Source organism: Zonotrichia leucophrys, chromosome 7, assembly GCF_028769735.1.
Source record: "Zonotrichia leucophrys gambelii isolate GWCS_2022_RI chromosome 7, RI_Zleu_2.0, whole genome shotgun sequence".
NCBI lineage: Eukaryota > Metazoa > Chordata > Aves > Passeriformes > Passerellidae > Zonotrichia > Zonotrichia leucophrys.
The window spans coordinates 25416603-25436594 of NC_088177.1; the positions used below are offsets into that span (position 1 = coordinate 25416603).

General features: G+C 40.2%; 1 protein-coding gene across 3 annotated transcripts in view; it reads right to left on the reverse strand.

Annotated features, from left to right (window-relative positions):
* Positions 1-585: 585 nt before the first annotated feature.
* METAP1D (methionyl aminopeptidase type 1D, mitochondrial) overlaps positions 586-19992 on the reverse strand; it is a 43529-nt gene continuing 24122 nt past the window's right edge. For all 3 annotated transcript variants that reach the window (XM_064718850.1, XM_064718849.1, XM_064718851.1), the window contains 8 exons: positions 19345-19494; positions 15836-15984; positions 15120-15162; positions 11212-11375; positions 2684-2781; positions 1976-2023; positions 1015-1093; positions 586-880 (listed from right to left, as the gene is read on the reverse strand). In XM_064718850.1, the coding sequence (XP_064574920.1) occupies positions 802-880; positions 1015-1093; positions 1976-2023; positions 2684-2781; positions 11212-11375; positions 15120-15162; positions 15836-15984; positions 19345-19494 (810 nt within the window). In that variant the 3' untranslated portion in view covers positions 586-801. The remainder of the gene's footprint in view (positions 881-1014; positions 1094-1975; positions 2024-2683; positions 2782-11211; positions 11376-15119; positions 15163-15835; positions 15985-19344; positions 19495-19992) is intronic.

A 19992-nucleotide genomic window follows, 5' to 3' on the forward strand; every position in this document is an offset into this window, starting at 1 on the left:
CAGGGCCGAGTGAGACCGCAGCTCGTGAGGTCCATCGGTTCCAAACTCTGGGCAGGAGTCAGGACTCATCTTCCAGACTGCAAACTCCTCTGCCTCCATAAAATGCTTAAACTGTAGAGTGCCAATCCCTTAACTAACATGGGCACCACAGAGCAGTGATTACCCCAAACTGGCTAATTTTTCAAGCAGGGCAATTATTGATCCCCAGAGAGGTGTGCTTTGCATCTCATTTTTAATCACTTTTTGTGCTGTGTAAAAAGAGGCAAGAAGTAGGGGATTGCTGCTGGGAATGATGCTGGGAAGAGTCTGTTCCCTCTGCCTGACACTCTCAGGAAACTTTTTTCCATCCTAGTAGAAGTTACAGCCTGGGAAACAGCACTGTGTTAATCTCAATGAAGACAAATTGACTCCATACCTCAGCTATAAAGGGAAAATGCTATGTTTCTTTGTCCTCTCAACTGCCTAAAGACTGTATAATCTGATATCCATTTGCCCCACATAGGATTTGGAAGAGAGGGGCCCCACTTTCTGCACCTAACCCCAAATAACCCAAACCCTTTCCACTTGCAGACTATGCTTGGCTGCTCCAAGGGTCACAAAAAACCTAAAGACTTTTATTAAATACTCACCAGGTTATACACAGAAAGGTCGAGAGCCAACACCTCAAATTGCTTTTTCTGTCCCCTGGAGTGACTTATGCAACAGCCATTCCCCTCAGAAATTACAGAAACCTCTTCCCTGTCCCGAGTGAAACTTGAAATCCCAGAAGTACAGCAAGTCTCTCCACTCCTTGCTCCATCTTTAGGCTTCTTCCACCAGTTTAGTGAGGATTTCTGCTCCCTCTGAGGTAATCACCAGGGTATGCTCAAATTGTGCCGATCTGAAATTCACATTTAGCAGTTATGAGGGGGAATACACATTCACCATGCCTAGAAAATCATCTCTTTGGGTTTTTTGGGCTGGCAGTGATGAGTTCCATGTCTTAGGAAATACCAAAAAAATAAAATCAGGCACCTTTTATTGTCTACAGAAATTGCAGTCCATTTGTCCTCCAGAATCTTAAATTCAGGGGATCCTTCCATTATTATTGGCTCTGTATCAAGAAAAACAAAATGTATTCTAAAGTTAGTTGCACTCCTGTGTGGATTATGAAACAATCAAGAACAGGAGGTATCTCAGCAGGTAGCTCCCCATCCACACAGGTCCCATCTCCCTGGGCTGGCATTCTCTTGATACACTAAAATGTGAACTAAAAAGGAAGACAAAATAGCAAGGTAGGAAGTTGCCCATTCCTCTTTTGTAAAAACATGGAATTTTAATCAAGCTTTAATTAAGACCGTGTGGATAATAACCAAAGCACCAACCACATTTATAAACAACAGATAGTTTTAAATATTTGAATTTTTTAAACAGGCTTAAAATGTTCATTAAATCAGCAAAACAACAATTTTCTTATTTCCTTCTAATTGCCGTGCCATTTAGCCACACAGTGAGAACGAAGGCTTTTCCCCCAGCACTTCTCCACGACTGGAAGTGAGCACCATCAGTCTGCGGGGCGAGGCTCCGGCTGGTTACCGCCGCCGCAGTCCCCAAACCCAACAGCAGCTCGAGAAGGCAGCAAATGACTAAGTGCCACCAGGCTGCTCTGCTTCGGGGACACGATCGCATCCTTCTCACCCTCCTCAAATTAAGTGTGCTGGCAGAGTCTCTGCCTTGCCAGAAATAGGAGTCAAATATTAGCAAAATTTATAATTAACATTTCATTCTTTAAATCTTGTAATTTGAAAATTATTTAATCCAGCTAGTTCCTAATGCATTTTTTAAAATGATACTTTAATCTGTTTCCTAAGAGGTCAATCTCACCGACGTCCCCCTGTCTGCACGGTTATTTCTATATCCCAATAAAGAAATGTTACAGATCTGGGCTGCTTCGTGTGTGCTTTTTAACAGAAAGCCATAGCAGAGAGTTACTAACCTATTGTGAACGCCATTCCCTCTTCCATTAACAAATCACTGTCATTGGCTACAAAAGAAAAAAAAAAACCCCGCGTTTATGCATCTTGGGTATTTTTTTTTTTAAGAGAACGCAAACAAGCCCTTTGTTTAAACCCCTTTTTAGCTCGCAGGTACTGTGCACCCGAGCCCCGTTATGAGCCGGAGCACCCGCCGAAAGCGATCCCACCCCGGCCGCAGTGAGACCACCCCGACGGCGGCTCCGTCCAGGCCGGGAGCTTTAACGTTTTAGCAGGGATTTTTAGCAGGGATTTCTCCTTGCCCCGTGACAAACTTTGCCGGCGTGGCTCGGGCGCGGGCGGGATGCGGAGGCGCGGGACAGGGCGGCTGCGGCCCGGAGCGGGCGGGGCAGGCGGTGCGCGACGCTCAGCTGCCCCGGCAACTCCGCTAACCAGCGGCTCGTCCTCATAAATACCCCCGCGACCTCAGAAAACGGGGTCGGGGATGTCCTCCAGCTTCCCAGCGATTTAATCTCCCCACCGGCAATCCCCCGACCCGCCGGACCGGCAGCGTGCGTGAGCGTGAGCGTGTGCGTGTGTGTGTGTGTGTGTGGATGTGTGTGGGGGGCTCTGCTCGCTTTACCGCCCGCCCTCCCCCTCCCCGGAGCCCTCTCATCGCCCGGGCGGAGCGGGGCGGGGGAAGACGGGCCCGGCGGGTGGGGGCCGCTTACCGTGGTGCCACACTTCGGGGTGCCCGTGAAAGTACGACCCGATGCCGTGGCCGACGAAGAAGGGACAGACCTGGAAGCCACCTTGCCATGCCAGGGAGCTGCGGGGGCAAAGAGGACCTGTCAGGGTGCGTGGCCTCACCACCAGCCCCGCTAGACGGCCCCAGCCCTGCTACCGCGTTGCTACCGACCCTGGGTCACCACTTTGCCAGCGTTCCGAAAGACAGGCATTGAAGGGAGCATGGCTGAGCCATTGTTAGGTTTCAGAGTGAACACGCCTGCCAACAGAGGCTGGTGGTTCCCGTGCCAGCCCTCTAAGTAAAACAGCAGTGTGTTGTCTCCCTGCTCGATGGAGGGTAACCTCTTCCACAAGCACACTGAGAACTCATTTTAAGATGGCACAGATGAAGTTGGCAAGTTGGGCAGACGAAGCCTCAGCACAGTACCAAACCACAGCCTTTGCCGAGTTCTCTGGAAGTGCAGAGTCTGTGCTGGGCTGCATACCCAGGGGACTGCACTGGGTTTCCTGCAGAAGGGGCTCCTGCTGCCAACAGGGAGAGTTAGGAGCCTTACTACTTTGCTTTCATAATACTTCAAACATTTAGTATAAAAACCTATTGAAAGTTCAGCAAATAGATGTATGCTAAATAACAATGTATTTCTAATGAATCTATTGCCACAGAGGCAAAACCAAATCATAACAATTACAGTGTTTCAGTTCTGCCTGAGATCTGGCCTGCCTTTCATGGCCTGCCTCAGGGAGAAGCATCTCTGAGAACTGCCTCCAGGACCATGGCTGAGCACTGATCCCTACCTATGGTAGGAAAGAAAATTCCTCTCCCAGTTCCCCGAAACTGGAGGACTTGGAGATACATGGCTGCTGGCCCACCCCATGTCTGCAGGCTTCACTTTTCAGGGTCACCCTGTACTCAAGCAGTGGTGGACACAGTGATTGAGGTAGCTCAGCCAAGAGGCTCGTTTCCAAACCAGAAAAATGCAGAGATTCACAAAGATCTGGAGATGGATTAGAAGTGTCAAGAAAGTTACCTTTGTCCCTGCATGTCACCTCCATCCTATTTCTAAAATCAAACAGGAGCAAGACAGGAACACACTTAGCCTGAAGACATTTTGTCTATAACATTAAAAGCTTAATTTGCTTCTTTTTGAATGAAGGTAGGCCCTGAAGAACTTCAAGTTGTCTGTATTTATGTCTTAGGAAATGCTGTCTCACAGTTTCACTACAGGTGGAAAGCTGGAAAAGTTAGAAAACTCAACTAAAGGTAAAGCTGTTGCAGAAATTAAAGCCTGTTAATCCCCATGGGGTAGCTTTTATTCAGGTGCAAAGTGGCCTCAGCTTGCTGTACAAAGTAATCACCTTTGCACACCAGGCTCCACAGACTCTGCAGTGCTGGCTCCAGTGCCCATGGGTCATTGTCCCAGAATTTAATGCCACTCAATTGAGGGACATGCTGCTCCACCACAGTTAAACGGCAATGAGAGAGTAGAGTTGGTTAATGCTGCAGTGTTCAGACTTTGGAAGATGTTTTAACAGGATTCGTTACTTTCTACCCTTTTATTGCTCTGATAAAAAGACTCATCATATTTCTTCATTAGCTCTGGAGAAGAATAGAAATTTCAGGTTTAGGGACCCCCAAACTCCAAAGTACTGGCAAAGAGGATTACCGATAAAGCTAGAAATTGGGCCCTAATTTGCTTGCACTCAAAAGTCCAGGCTTTATAAATAATTTATGTATACATAAACTTTATACATCAATTATTTTGAAAAGAAATCACGAAGGATTATGCAATGGGAAGTCCTACTAGAGATGGAAAATACTTTCTCTCCTGCCTTTCTATCATGTTCCCCATATCTGGGTCAGAGACTTGGCCTGCTGGCTCTGATGCCGCTGAAGGTTGAGCAAGAAGTACAGGGAATGGTGATGAGTTAGAAAGCCAGATTCCTCAGAAACATACACAAAATCCAAGATCTCCAGTGACCAAGCCTAGAGCAATGCAGATGATGATTCCCATATGAGTGAAGTGATTCTCCGAGGAGAGATGGGAGAAGTCATTCGTGCAACATTCATGCAACATACGATAAAGTATTCTTTCATCTTCTTCTGCTAGTCTTTTGGCAAAATCATAAACAATCACACTAACTGTTCAGCTTTGCTGATGTCCTTACATGGTATCCTGACCAAGGACAGAGCATGGTAATTTTTTGTATTACTACTGGATTTTTTCTTCCAGAAAAATCCATGTTCTGTAGCAAAACAGAAATAGTTTTTCTCTGCGCATGTATTCTTCTGAGCACCATGGCTACATACTTTGCAGTGAGCAGGGGAAGCTCCAGCCTCAGCATTCAGCTGCTGCCAAGGAGGGTGGCAGTAGCAGCAGGAGCTGTGTGTTGGGCACCAAGCACACAAGCACCAGGGCACACAGAAGGCAGTGTTACAACAGTATCCTGTCCTCATGCAGTCAAAGTAATGATTCACATGCATCTCAATGGTGAATTCTACCACTTTCTTGCCAAACAGCTTGAGAACAATTCTGTTAGCATTAGTACTTCAGTGGTTACTGTCTGTGATCAAAGAGAGGATCCCAGAGCTCACAGGGCTTTGACATCTACACTGACAGACACTGTGCCCCTCCTTCTTCCCTCTTGTTTACATCCAGAGCCTTGGTATTCTCTACATAAAATGTAACACGGTCAACAGACCTGCAGTAACACACAGAAAATAAGCTGCAGGTATGAAATTCAACCATTTTCAATCTGGTTTTAGTATTTGCATGCACTTCAGGCATTTCTCTCCACAACTACTAGCTTTACTTTGGAGTATTTAATAAATCCTAGTGTACTCTTACTTCCTTTGGGAGTTACAGTAAAACACCCAGCTTTCATAACAAAACAAAGCTGCTAATCCTAGCTACAACTTGCAAAGGTAATCCTGTAAATGTACATGTTGGCTGTAACCTTGAGACAGCTCTGAGAAGAGTGAATTGAACTACTGGTCTTGGTTAGCCTCTCCAGTCTCCAGGATTCCCAAGCTGTGGAATCTGATTAAAAAATCAAGATGCCAGAGAGCAGAGCATTTTTGCACACAATTTACCATTTCTTGCTGACAACAGCTCAACATTTTGGTCTCACTGTCTCACTGCCCAGCTCAGGACCTGTCAGTGGTGGCCTTTCTTTGCAGCTGCCTCATGAGACAATCTTACAAAATTGCAGCTCCAGCTTCATCAGATGCTTCTTGCAGACAGGCAGAGTAAGCTTAGACAGCTGGAGGAGGCCTGACTGCAAGTGGGAAAGCAGTGAAGGCAGGAGGCAGAGGGTGGCATGGCTGAGCTGGGCTGCCTGGCATCTGCTGTAGGAAAGGATGTGCTAGTTCCCCTTGGAATGGGGAACATCCCAGCAAATCATCTTCAGAGCAAATGCTGGGGCAGCAGAGGTACACCTCACAAGACAGAATCAAGAGGAAAAAAAGCTTCTTCAGAATAATCACTGCTAAAAATACCCATTGACAACATTTATTATCACACATATTGATCTTTGTTGCATATTCGGGCAGAGGTGAATTGGGCAGGATTAAAAGCATAATTATTTAGTGAGCCCAGTACTTGATTTTATGTTTTTCTGCCATGTGTTCTAGCCCAGTGGCTGAGGAGTCAAGAGAGCTGCAGTGCTGCCTTTCTTTTGCTGATGGCAAAGCCAGGCCAAGTGTCTGGCACTGGCACGGATCAGCAGTAAAGGAACATCACTGAGGGCCAAGCAATCCTCCTGAAGCCATTGTCAGAGCCTGTCATAGGGTGGTGTTGTGCTTCAGAGAGTGGAGACAGGAGAGATAGGTGTCAGTTGCCATCTGAGCATCCTCTTCCCATGTTGCCAGACAACAGCTAATTCTCTGAAAGCAGGGATAAGTGTGGAGACATGCATTGCTGTCCTGACAGCAGCCTAACAGGGAAATTGCCACAAAGGAGGAACAGGCAGGACTGACTCTCTAGAAAGCTTTCCCCTATACTCAAGCTTCCCCTCAAAGGAGCTCTTGGGTGATAAATCCCTCCTGTTAAGCTGAAAAGCAGGTTGAAAGAATTTCCTTGGGGACCTGTACTCTGAGATAACCTGTAGGTGCACCTAGAGAAGCATTTTCCTTTTTTTACCAAATTTTGTCACTTTTTCCTCAGGGTAGGTCTGGTCTAGTATTCTTAGAACTCACTGAAGAGAAAAAAAAAAGTGAAACAATCCCATTTTCAGCATTGATAGCTACTGCTTCTCTGGGCTCTGTGGTGGCACAAGGGAAGAAAGAATTTGACTGACTGGAGAAGATGGCACAGACTGCTTTGCTGCCAAGGACAAGTACCCTGGTGAACTGATCCTCAGCCAGGGATCCTTCTCCCACACTGCCAGCTTCTCTTACCAGGGATGAAACCTTATCCAAAACAGTCCTTCAGAGCAGCATGACATGAATGGCAGAAGTTGTTAAACAAATTTGTCTTACACTTCTTGGCAGTGAAAATACATGAGAAACACTGAAACTGGTAACAGCCCCATGATAATTGTGTTCTTATGTAGGGATCTGATTTTTTTTTTAATTAGAAGTAATCATGTTTGTCTTAGCTATATTAGTAGCAAAACGGCCACTGAATGGCATACTTGTTTTTTTTTAAGTATTGAAACCAGACTCATCCTAAACTTTATTTATTTATGATAAAAACCTATTTTGAATAGTACCATAGTAGTTAATTTGAGAAATTACAAAATTCTACAGGGAAAATATTCAAGTAGGGTTTTTTTCTGAAATAGTAATCCTAGACTGAGGGAATGCACAAGTTCAGGGATTCCCTATAATGACAATAAATGTTGAGGTATAATTAGTAATATTTTTGAAAGCCAACAATTGTTTTTTGAAAGAAAGGTACATTTTAGTTTCAAACTGGAACACAAATTACTGTATTTTTCTTACAATAGTGCTGAACTTTTATTTGAGGTTCTCCGTTTCTGAAAGCAGACATGATGGATTGAAATAAAAGATAATTTATTGCAATGCTTACTTTCAAGTGCAGAGAGAAGCAGTGTAATTGTAATTTACAGTAGCTGTCAAGGAAAATCTATCACAGATGACATTAAAATGACTTATTTTGCCTGAGCCACTTATTGTTTAAATGTGCATAATCTGATAGAAACAGATTTTTTTAAAAATCTGCTTTATATTGTTCTAAATTAATATCAAAACATATACTTACTAGTTAAACATTTTAAGCCATTTATTAATACTTTCATCACTACTATTTTTTTGTAGGAGTTGAAATTTGGTTTATTTAACGACATCACTTTTAAGTTCTTTACCTCTCTACACTCATAACACTTTCATGCACTTAGACTCACTGTCTAAAAAGCAGATTTCAAACTGGATACATTTTTGTCTGAAAATGTCAGAAACGGTAGAAGAGAATGGACCATAGGGACCAATTTCATTTACACTGGAACTGACCAATAGTTTTGATATGTCTTCCAGTAGAAAGAGGTTAGCAATGACTCAAATTTTTCTAAGCAAAGTAACTCACGAATCCATGCAATCTTTTATTTGCAACTTGTAGCCGATGGAAGAATGAGCTGCTATCAAGGAAATACTCAGTGTCAGCTATTGAGCTTCCATGACAAAGACTATGCCAGAATATTGACTGCAAACTTACTCCGAGATATAATTACTCTGAAACCTACTGTAGAAAGGAAATATTCTCATTATTTGTGCATAAGACGCATTCTGGATACGACTGGAGCACCTTTACAGAAAAACTGATGAAAGAAACCTAGACACATTTCCATTCTGATGGACCTACATGTTTTCAGCTTCTGGGTTAGGTGCTTGTTCTCAGGCATTTATAGTATCTAATTCTTGTGAAACTTGAGATATATATATATATATATATATGTATTATATGTCTGTCTGTAAGCAAATGTCAAATGACAAATAACCTGAAACACACAGCTTCACCAAGCCAAGGTGAGCTTTCAGCAAAGGGAGTGTTACAGTAGTTCTAAACAAATCAGCGCATTTAAATCGCCAACACGATAAAATCTTGAGAAATGAAGTTAATGACCTGCTATTTCATATGCAGTTTTGAATAGCTACTAGCTTCAATTAATCTGCCTTGCAAAGGGGACACTGACTATATATTTACATTTTGCAAGGAAACTGACCTCTGCAACAACACAGCAAAAATCCAATGTCACATTCAACTCTGTTATTTTTCTTCTTCTTCCTTTTTTTTTTAAAAAAAAAAAAACCAGCTAGAATTAATGTAGTGAATCTGTAATGAAATGCATTATCCTGCATGGAGATTTATCAGATTTTCCAACTGAATGCCATGCTTTGCTAGCACTAGCTGGAGTTCACCTGCGTGTTGGTGTGGCGTGTGGCTCTTTTTTGTAAAGAGTTAAGTTGAACACAAAAAAAGGGAACAAAGGTCAGCACCCAGCCGCCACTTGAATGTGAGATTTTTCTTTTTATTCCCCTTGATGTATACTAGGCTCTGTGTTATTAGTCTTAATGATGGAAAATTGTAGTGTTGATACAAATCTTTTTTTCAAAGTAGTAGGCGGGAGCTCCATTTGTTAGTAAGTTTTTTTGTGACTAAAAGCCATGGACAGTACATTTATGTAGCAGTAAAAGGCCTAGATGCTCTTTCCATAGCAGAGCTAATTATTCCTACTGTGACCTTACTGATCTACCCTGTTCCTAGTACATCTCATCTGCACGCCTGTTCCTCTGTGTAGATGGTGTCAGAGAATATGAAAAACCCTATAATGAAACCATTTTCATGATGGAGAAAGGCTACTGGAGTTGCACTTGCTACAAAGAGGCTCAATTATATGAGTAATTGTGATAATTTTCTACATTCATAGCCTTCAATGGGGAAAAAAGAATGAGAGCCACAAAAGAAAATTACTTTAACAAGAAAGTACAGAGAGTAAAAATGGAAGAAGAGACAAAAAAGGGGGAAAAAATAACCAGAAAAAAAAGTTTAAAAAATAGATCTGGAGGGAGGAATAGCAAGACAGGGAGAACAACAGAAATGCTCAAAAAGCCTATGTGCAGCTGTGTTGCACAATTAAATTGAATTTTTTTTCTGCAGTTGATGAATGTGACTACTGCAAATGTGCCTCTGTAGTTAGCTATCATTTGTTGTTCCGTGACAGGAAAAGGATAATTACCTCTCAGAGAGAATCAAAGGCTGACATGCCCTTTAGACACAGCCATGAATGCAGAGCTCGATAGAATGCTTGAATAAGAATCCAGTGTTCTGTGCCCCCTTCTACTCAAGAATAAATTTTGTTAAAATGCAAGAGCACCACCAGTAAATTTGTTGAACCCTAGGTGTTCAAAAATATGAGGTGCATCTATCGACTCATCCCATTTGCAAAAATAAAACTACATTTTGAATTCACTTCTATTATATTCATGGACAGTAAGATAGTGAGATATGCATTAAATTTCTTTTCCCAGTAGGGGTCTGATTCAACATTTCCTATGAAAGAACAGAAAGACACTATCCTTTTTCTCCAGGCTAGTTAGCCTATAATTTAAAACTGTCAAAAACACAATTTTATACAAAGTCTTCAATAAAAGCTTCTCAGATATAACCCAAAGAGGTTTTACTAAAGTTTGATTCAGACTCTGTTACAATATTTTTAAAGCTATAAATACATCTAACTGATATTTTGCTGTTCTCTTTTTTTCTTAAAGTATTTGAAGATTTACAAAGGGAAAAAAAGGCAGCATCCTTTCAAGGTGACTAAGCCTTGCAGCTTTTAAGTAATCAGAATGAATTCAATAGCTTGTTGGGACCATTAGCAGTCCGAAGAAGTATTGCTTAATGAAATGTATATGATATATGTCTATTCCTTTCTTTTGGCAAACATTTTAAAATAATCCATAGGTATCTTCAAAAAATGAAGCCGCATTTTTATTTAAAGCCATCAGCAGAAGAGTCATGACTGCATTTATGTGAAGGCTAGAAGAGATGCAAAATAGGGAAAAATCTCTGAATGTCAGCCCTTTTTTCCCTATGACGTTAGCAGGCACTGCTCTTTGTAAGATCAGAAGCTCTTGAGTTAAATATTTTCGTAGTTTTTAAACAAAGAGCTTATTTACATTGACTAATTCCTTTGTAACAGTCAATGAAAACAATGGTTTCTAACTGTCTTACACCGTTAGACAGATGTGGTGTAGTGTCATACACAAATAAAAAATAAACAAAAGCCCACTGCAAATCATATCTGTTAATTTAAATTTACTTTATGAATATCTTTTTCTTTTTCTACAGTTATCTTTGCTGACCCTAGTGTAATTCACTTAAAAAAAAATACCTCTTATCCAAGGAACAACATTATAGCTTGGCAGTTCACATACTGATATCAGACTGAAATGATGGTTTTGAATCATAAAACATGTCATCAGCTTTATACCAAACCACCAATAACCTTTGTCCCATTTGCCAGCCCTCCTTTTACTTGTCAATATAAGGCTTACCTGATTGTGTTTCCAATTACAGAGAAGGGAGCCCCTGGTCTGCAAGCTGCAATTGCTTCATCTCTACATTTCCTGGCAACATCCACTAACTTTTCACCAGATTTATCCACATTGCCCACCAAAAAGGTTTCAGAAGTGTCACCATGGTAGCCATTGTAATACACCTAAACATATACAGAAATGCAAAGACATTTTCTCATTTTGCATCCAGAAACAAACCATTGTCTTAATTAAATCCATTCTTTCTAGGAACAAGCTATAAATTGCAACAGATAGACAGGTAAGTCGTATTTGCAAGACTGGAAAAGCAAAACATTGCAAAGGAAAAAAAAAAAGCTTGAAAGACTGCAAGATGCCTAAGGGTTGCCAATGCTGCCAATTAAAAATTCAAGAATAGCAGAAGCTGTGCATCAGTGCCCAGCAGTGCACCAGGCAGTGACACTGCTCAGCCACAGGCCATGAGGATTACTGGGAGAAGATGGGTGGGGGCCATGGATGGGCTGAGGGGGCCTTGGGGGCTGTTGGGTCCCACCCATGGCGGCCCCTTGCCCTGCAGCCAGGGACCTGCTTGCACCCCGAGGGGCAGGGCCTGAGCCCAGCGCTGGGGGAACCGGCTGGTGGCTGCCAGGAGTGAGTGTCTGCAGGGAGCAGCCCCCCTTGGAGCTCTGAGTGAGAGCCATGCCCTGCTACCAACAGCCAGAGTGACCCCCAGGACCAAATCCACTCTCAGCTGTTGCATGTTTTCTTTAACCTAATTTTTAAGCTACAATGTGGCATTAACATTGAATTTTACTTTTGATTTCCAGAGGTGAATTTTGAGAGAATAAATGTACTGCCATGGCACTGAAAAATTTCATGTTCTGAAAATGGAACATGCTGTTGAATTAATTACAAATTTTTTTTTTTCCTTTCCTTTGAAATGTCATAGGTTTTAAATGTTAGCCTCCTGAAATTCTCTGTTGAGCACAAGAAATCTGGCTATGCACTATGGAGCTCTGCAACACACCATTAAAATGGGGTTTGCAGCTCTGCACAGGGCAGGCAGGCCCATAATTGTAAGACCAAGCCATATTTCCCTACAAAAAGACAAATTATAATGGTGCACAGTTTTGATCTTCTAAAACATTTTTTCTCCCCCAAACAGTGGGCAACTATCCTTCTACAACTAATTACTCACCGAGCTCGAACCACTGAACTTTTGCCACTGGCAAGCTATTTGTGAAAGACAGACTCACATTCTTTTTGGTTGATTCCAAACTAAAAAAAAAACCCATAACCCCAAAAACCCCAAAATACAGACAGTTTATCTCAAGGCCAGGTTTGTCTTCAAGCTGAGATACAAAGAAAATGCAGGCCATTAGGAAAAAGGGGTATTTTAAAGAAAGGTGAGTGCCAGCAAGGGCCCAACTGTGTTGCTACTGCTCTGGCAAAAAGCAGCTGCAATCCTCTTCTCTACACCTTCCTCAGCCAGTTCAGACTACCATAAAATAATTTTTATTTTTTATTTAATACCTATTGGGCAGGTTTTAAAGTAGATAGTTCATATTTAGACTAAACTAGTTTGTTTTTAGCTCTGAAGGAAAACACACAAACCCCCAACATTAAGCATCATAATCCTGGAAAAGCAAACACAGATAAAACACGGGAGAGTTAAAAAAAAAACAAACCACAAACAACAACAACAACAACAAAAAAAACCAACAACAAACCAAATAATAATATTTACTGCAGCCCATCAGCTGCAATTACATATTTCTGATGTTAATAAACTACAACCACAGCAAATGTAATATACTATTTCCTTAAATTCAGTGAAAGAACCAAGTTGTAAGAAACATTAATCTGGTAACAATAGGCTGAAAATTGCAGTATGCTGAGGATCCAGCAATGGATAACACTATTGTCTCTATACTAAAACACATTTTCAAGTCCACATTTCAAGCCTATAAAATTTGTATTTCATCTATGAAATGCTACCATCTTAATTGCGCTGAAATGGATTTTTTTGTTCAGATAATCTGTACACAGTGCTAGGTATTTAAACTTAACAACCTGAGTATTATTTAATTACTTTATAGAACCTGTACACAATTATAAACAATTTGTTGTGCAATATTTACTTTGATTTTTATTCTGTCCAGCAGTGAAATGTCCCAGTTTTGCACATTAAAAATAAGCTAAAAGATCAGTTAATAATGCTGAAAAGTGGTATTTTTTCCTCAGCTGTTTTGGACTAAGCAATTATCACACATAGCACAGTTTAGTTTTAAATGATTAAAAAAAAATTCTTACAAAGACAGCTAGCAATTCCCAACCTGGCAGGAGTCTTTATATTCACAGAAATGTCAAGATTTATTTTCTGAGATTAAATTAAAAACAAATAAATATATGTGGGCAAAAAGGCCAGTAACATTTAGTCAGACATTTGTAAAGCAGAGTGGACAAGACATACACACTATTTTAATATAAAAATTATTTCATTTAGTTTATCATGGGAAGTATCTGTGATATGACTCTATACTTCTTTTACATCTAAGGTATCATTATTATCCTGACAGACTGAACAAAAAGTAAAATGAACCTTAAGGAGGTACAAAGAAATATGATTTAAATCCTTAGTTGTTGCAAACTGGTTTAGTACAATAAACTGAGCAAAGTGACACCAGTTCATAAAAGTTAAAATGAAGGCCAAAAATAAAGTTTTAAAATGCTAGATTGCACTGTGTAAACCTGATAGTCCGAATTCTACAATTAGAAAGTACAGAGATGGGAAAGAATTTAAAAAGATCAAAACCCCAAGCCAAACCAAATCCAGTTCTGGATCACATATGAGTATAGAATGGGAAAAAGGTCGTTGACCCTTATTTTAATAGAAAAAATATTTTAGAAAGCTTGAATCTCATGCTCAGAGGTAGGTCTGCTGAAGATTTCTTCACTCTGCCAGTATGAACATGGTATCAGGTTACCAATAGGTTCTTTAATGATTTAAAAACCTTGTTTTTATGATATTCTACTTCCTTGTATGTGACATATTATTGCAAAATAATGGAGTAATTAAAAAAAAATCTGTGTCCATACTAGAAATAAACAGCACTTCAGAAAAATAAAAACATGCACAGTAAAAAGAAAAAAAAAACTCCTGCAAGACACACATTTTTTTTTTAAATGAAATGAGAATTAGGTTTCCAGGTCCTCTGCTTTCTTGCTCCTAGGAAAACCCAGCCTGTGTTTATTTAAATGGCTATAATTGATGATTCCCTGGAAATATTAAGTCACAGTTATATCACACTATTTCTGTTTCTGCTCAAAAGGTTCAGGGCTTCCATACAGAAATGGAACACAACACTACCTTCGGGGATTTTAATAAATGTAGGGAACACTGCTAGCAAAAGAGTTGCTGTCCAAATAGACTGACATACCCAGGCCAATGCAGCCTCTAATGACAGAGTAAGATAATGTCAGGCCCCACTCAAAATCAGCAGGAAGAGGAAGATCAATCTTGGCAGAGTGAAGGAAAAATGCTGGCTTTCTTCATGTTAGCTCATCTCATACATATCTATCTTCAGCTGCTGCCCAGTACTGTGGTGCTCTGCATTAACTACACAGTGGATCAATAACAATTACACCTTCTCAAAAACATGACACATAGCAGGATTGGGTTGACATTTCACTTAGGCCAACATTGATCTCAGTGCATCTGATTCCAGTCCTAAATTCAAGTCAGGCCTGAGTCTAGCTGGAATAAACACACAGTTAAAAACAAAAAAGGAAACCAGCTGCTTGTGCCTTGGCTCAGAAGTAAACAGCACATCCATCTGTGCATCCCCCATCTCCAATCCACTATTCTTCCTGTTGCTACTAGTGATTCTAAAGTTGATCAAAGACTATTTTTTATATGAATTACTCACCGTGACATCAATGTTGATAATATCTCCATCCTGAAGAGGTCGACTGAAACATAAACAGAAAAAAAAAAAAATAATGGTGACAGACAGTTCCCAACAAAGGGAATATAAGAATAAACACCTAATGACACATACATAAAAAATCAAGGGGTAGATATTTTGTGATGGAGGAAGGCAGAAGCAAACAGAATAACCATTTTTAATGTTCAGCTCTGACTATTTAGAGAACAAGTGTAGCTGAATATAAAATAATGAGAAACAACTACCAGAAAAACATATCAACACCTGAAAAATCTACCATTATATTTATTCTTTTTCTCTCACTAGGGTTCATATTTTACTTTGTGAGCAGCTGAATGTATTGAGAATATAAAAAAATCCCACATAAATTCAAATATATTTATTCCTTAGCCTATACTTATTTTGCTGGATGAACAAAAAATCAGACCATTTTTTTCCCCTCACAAACACAAAACTCAAAATGCAATACGCTATTTTTCTTTAAGTGTCTGGAAAACCAGGATAATATATTTTTTTCCTGTTTCACATATATTTCTGTAACAGCTATCAGCATCACAGGCTAACATGCTCTGCATCTACAATGCATTTAAGTACGACATTTAGTTAAGCTGAAGTATACTCAATATTAAATACAATTTATTAATTCCAGTATAACATTTTAATTTCCACTTGTAAAATGTACATTATTGAGGAAATACCTGTCAGGAATACCATGACATACCACGTTGTTTACAGAGGTACAAACAGATTTTGGAAAACCTCCATAGCCCAGAGGTGATGGATAGGCATTCCGTCTGATTATTTCATGATGAACAATGGAATCTATTTCTTCAGTTGTCATGCCAACCTAAAATATCAAACATAACATCCTGTTAGAAAAGCAAAGAGAGTTTCTCATATTTACTGAATGTGATTGCAGCCAAGCTTCAATGAAATATTGGGTGTTTCAAATATGCTGCTTTGATACAAGACTATACTGTCTGGTACAATTTATTGATATATGGACTTTTTTTTTCTTTCTGAAAAACCCTCTGAAAAAGAGATTTTAAATAAAGCATGCAGTAGAAATAAGCACTCAAAGGTTCCTAGAAAACCTAAAATCCTGTCTACTTCTTTTCTGTTCTTTTTTCCATATCTACTTTCTCAAAGACACCAATTTCCCATGTCATCGTTTCAGTAGCTGCTATAGAAATGTCTTGTTTCAATGCTTTCAGTCCCTTAAAACACAACATTACTTTCCTCTTTTATCTGTAAAAGAAAGGATATTAAGTCTTGTAATTGCCCAGTACATTCATCATGTATTTAAGCATTTTTAGGAAATTGCTTTCCAGGTATTCCTAAATTTTATAAAACATTGAAATATTTAGATGCAAATTTTAAGGATATTTTACTTAAAGTTGTCATAGCCTGGATGATCGTAATGAATCTACAAGTACTGACCATCATTTTTAGAAATCTTCATTTTTATGCTTGATGTTTTCTAGATTCATATTTTCTGCATGATTTTACATATTAAAAAACCCCTCTCATGAATCAGTGAGCCATTTTCTGGGTGTCCATGGAGTGCAAAGTGCACATGCTTAATATTACTCTTGCTTTTCTTTTGGATCAGCTCTGTCTCTGGAATGGTTCGAGCTGAAATTTGGTAGGGAACCCTCTCTAACTGAGAAGTACTTTTGAGGGTTCCTCTGTAAATTGATTTTGCTTTGAATGAGTTCTGAGCCTTTGAAAATCATACTTTGTACAGATACAAGTATCATTCTTAGCACACTGAAGGAAATGTCACAGTGGCTGTGATTTGGAAGGAACATGTGGAATACAGGTAGGCTGTGGTGCAGGAGACAGTTACACATTGAAATTCAGCGTGGCCATGCACAGCCAACACAGAAGAGTGCACTTGTGTGCTGTGCTGAGGATAAAACCAGCTCTGTTTACTCAGCTGAATTTTGCTCAGCACAGAAACATTGTTGGGCAGGTGAGGAGCAATGAACGTGGGTTCAAGACCAGGATTTGGGATTAGTGCACATGTTCCCTGTTTTGCAGCCACAGCCTTGGCAGGCTCTCTGGATTGGATAGGGCATCTGTTGGTTCTGGATAAATACAGATTTGTTGCTTCTGCCTCTGCTCAAACATCTTCATCTTTAGCCCACAGACAAACTGAACTGCTATGTACCTGACTGGCTGCTGTCTACTGCTTGTCTGCTCAAGCAATTTGATGTGATTTTTGGATACTCAGGAGACAGATCTCTGGTCTCTGCATGGCTTAGACTGTGCAAAGTTCTTCTTTTAACAGTATGTGCTTTAATTTAAAGATACTTTTGCTAGCTGGGCAAGTCAGGGGTGGCACCTGCTGTGCCCCTAATCCCTTACTCAGAACCGGGCAATTCAATGGTATAGAATAAAATATTTTCATGTCATAGAATCTGTGGTTTTATTCCCAAATCTGTAACTCAAACTCAGGAAAGCTATCATATATAATACTGTATCATAATTTGAAATCCCACAGGTGGTAATGGCAACATCAAAACCACATTCAAACTCTATCTCTCTGTATCCATGGATTATAATGCACCTTTGTTATATTGGGGGATCTTAACTGCCACCAGCTAAAGCACAGGCAAGAGCCAGTTTGGAGGACTGTGAACAAGGTGGGTTCAGCAAGATAGCAGGAACAAGTGGAGGAATGGGACTCTTCAAGTAAAACAGGAATGTAGAGTTTAACTTATGAGACTAGGCTAAAAGAGCTTGGTTTGTTCAGTCTGGTGCACAGCTCTGTTCTTGCATGAAGGGGAAGATTCACAGAAAGGCAGGAAGTTGTTTAAATTAAAGAGCAGTGTTGGCACAAGAACAGATGGGCATAAACTGACCACAGGCAGCAACAGGCTGGAAAGCAGAAGATGCTCACTGTCAATTAGGGAGGGTTTTGGAGCATCCTCCCAGTCAGTGGAGTCTTGAACAAACACTAAATTGTGTAAAACGGAGCTCAGCACCAGTCTGTGACTGACCTGAGCCGTGGTTTTAGCACTGCAACTCCAAATATCAGCTCTCCCTTGTACACAGGTCCTGGTTGTGTAATTATTACCTTGTACACCTTTTGGCTCCAAAGCATTCATTATGCATGAGTAGTATTTTGCTATTGTATATGATTTAGCTCATATTATGAACTGCATCATAAACTACACCAGACTGCATACATGTGTATTTACACATGAATACAACAAAAGAGTATTTGTGGAAAACCTGCTCTCATTCAAAACCCACATTCCATCCTGATCCTTTGGAAACATGTATATGCCTTTAACTTTAAATGAGTACATTTTATTGTGCTGAAAAACAATTGAACATTAAAAAGTTAAACATGCACCCGGCTATGTAAGATTAAAGCTTCAGGCAATTTTGTTATTTGCTATTCCAGCTCCAGAACTACACCTTTGTGAAAGAGTGATGATAGCTGAAAGAAAAATCCCCTTTTAAGTCAATGGCATTGACCTACAGTCCCCATCTATCTCTGCATCTCATAGCTACTCAACCCATTTCACCTTATCCAATATGCTATTACATGAAATACCAAGGCAAGGCTAAAAAAGCATTTCTTCATCTGCAAAACCTGGTAGTAGACTCCTCCCTCTACATTTTTTCTTGGGAGGTATCCTAAAAAGCATACTGTAGGAACATTTCTGGAAATCATGAGGTTTTACTATCAATGCACTCTGGAAAATTGTGTAGAATTTGGCAGCTGTTTTTCCTGTGGCAGCTCTATGAGGGGCACTGGAGCCACAGGACAGTGAGGGCTGAAGGATGGATGGGAATGGAGAAGGCAGACCAAGTGTGGGCTTGTACACATGCAGAGCTGGAAAACATGACATATGAGGTAGATGGGCCATTAAATGAAAGGAAAAAATGTAGCATGTGCCCTAGGAGAAACTCACATGATTTGACACAATCTGAAGAGAGGGAGATGACAAACACAGAGATATTACACCTGAGCCAGTAACTATGCACTACATAGGTCCAAAGTACAGAAATAATTAAACAGGCATATCATGAACTGAATCAAAGGTTAATAAATCCTTATTTTTTCAGAATCAAACTTAAAGTTGGATGCACATAATAGGAAAGTTAAAAGAACAAAAAAGTAGGAACAAAACCCAAATAAGTGAAAGCATAAAAAACAGCCAAGCTGTTCTGGGACCTCTGTAATTGTTACCTTTAAGCCCTTTCCAGCCAGAAGCAGGACATGACGGGCCAACTGACAGGCTTGACGAAGCCCTTGAATCTGATCTTCATTCTTAATTTCTATGTCGTCTCCCCAGTCTGGTACAACGCCTGTCGTCACATAGTCTGGCTTCTTTATGTGCTTGGAGAAAAAGGATTGAAAATGAAGATCAGAAAACTGAGCATGACAATGGGATCATTTTCTCAGATATTGCCTCCTGCTTCATGGCAGCTTGCCCTTTCTGTCGTGGTATCGACCTTCCTAAGCCATCAGGGCAAACCCTCAAGGCTGCCTCAGTATTTCTTCCACTGCCCTTTTGAACTTAACATTGCCTGTTACTACTGACTTACACAGTCTGTTAGCCTTCCAGTGCTGAAACCCCAGATACTGCAGCTGACTTCCAGCACAGACAGTCTCAAGTTAAGAAACTGGGAGAAAGACTTTAAAACTCTTCATTTTCTTTTGCAAAGATGGGCATTTTCTACAAAAGGCATCTAAACACTGGAAGTGATGGGACAAACATACAGAATTACTCTCAAAATTAAACCTGATCAAATCCTGTGTTTCTCATTTAAACAAAATACCTATTGAAAAATCCATGAGATTGCTTTTTGACTAAGAAACTTAGGATTTAAATGA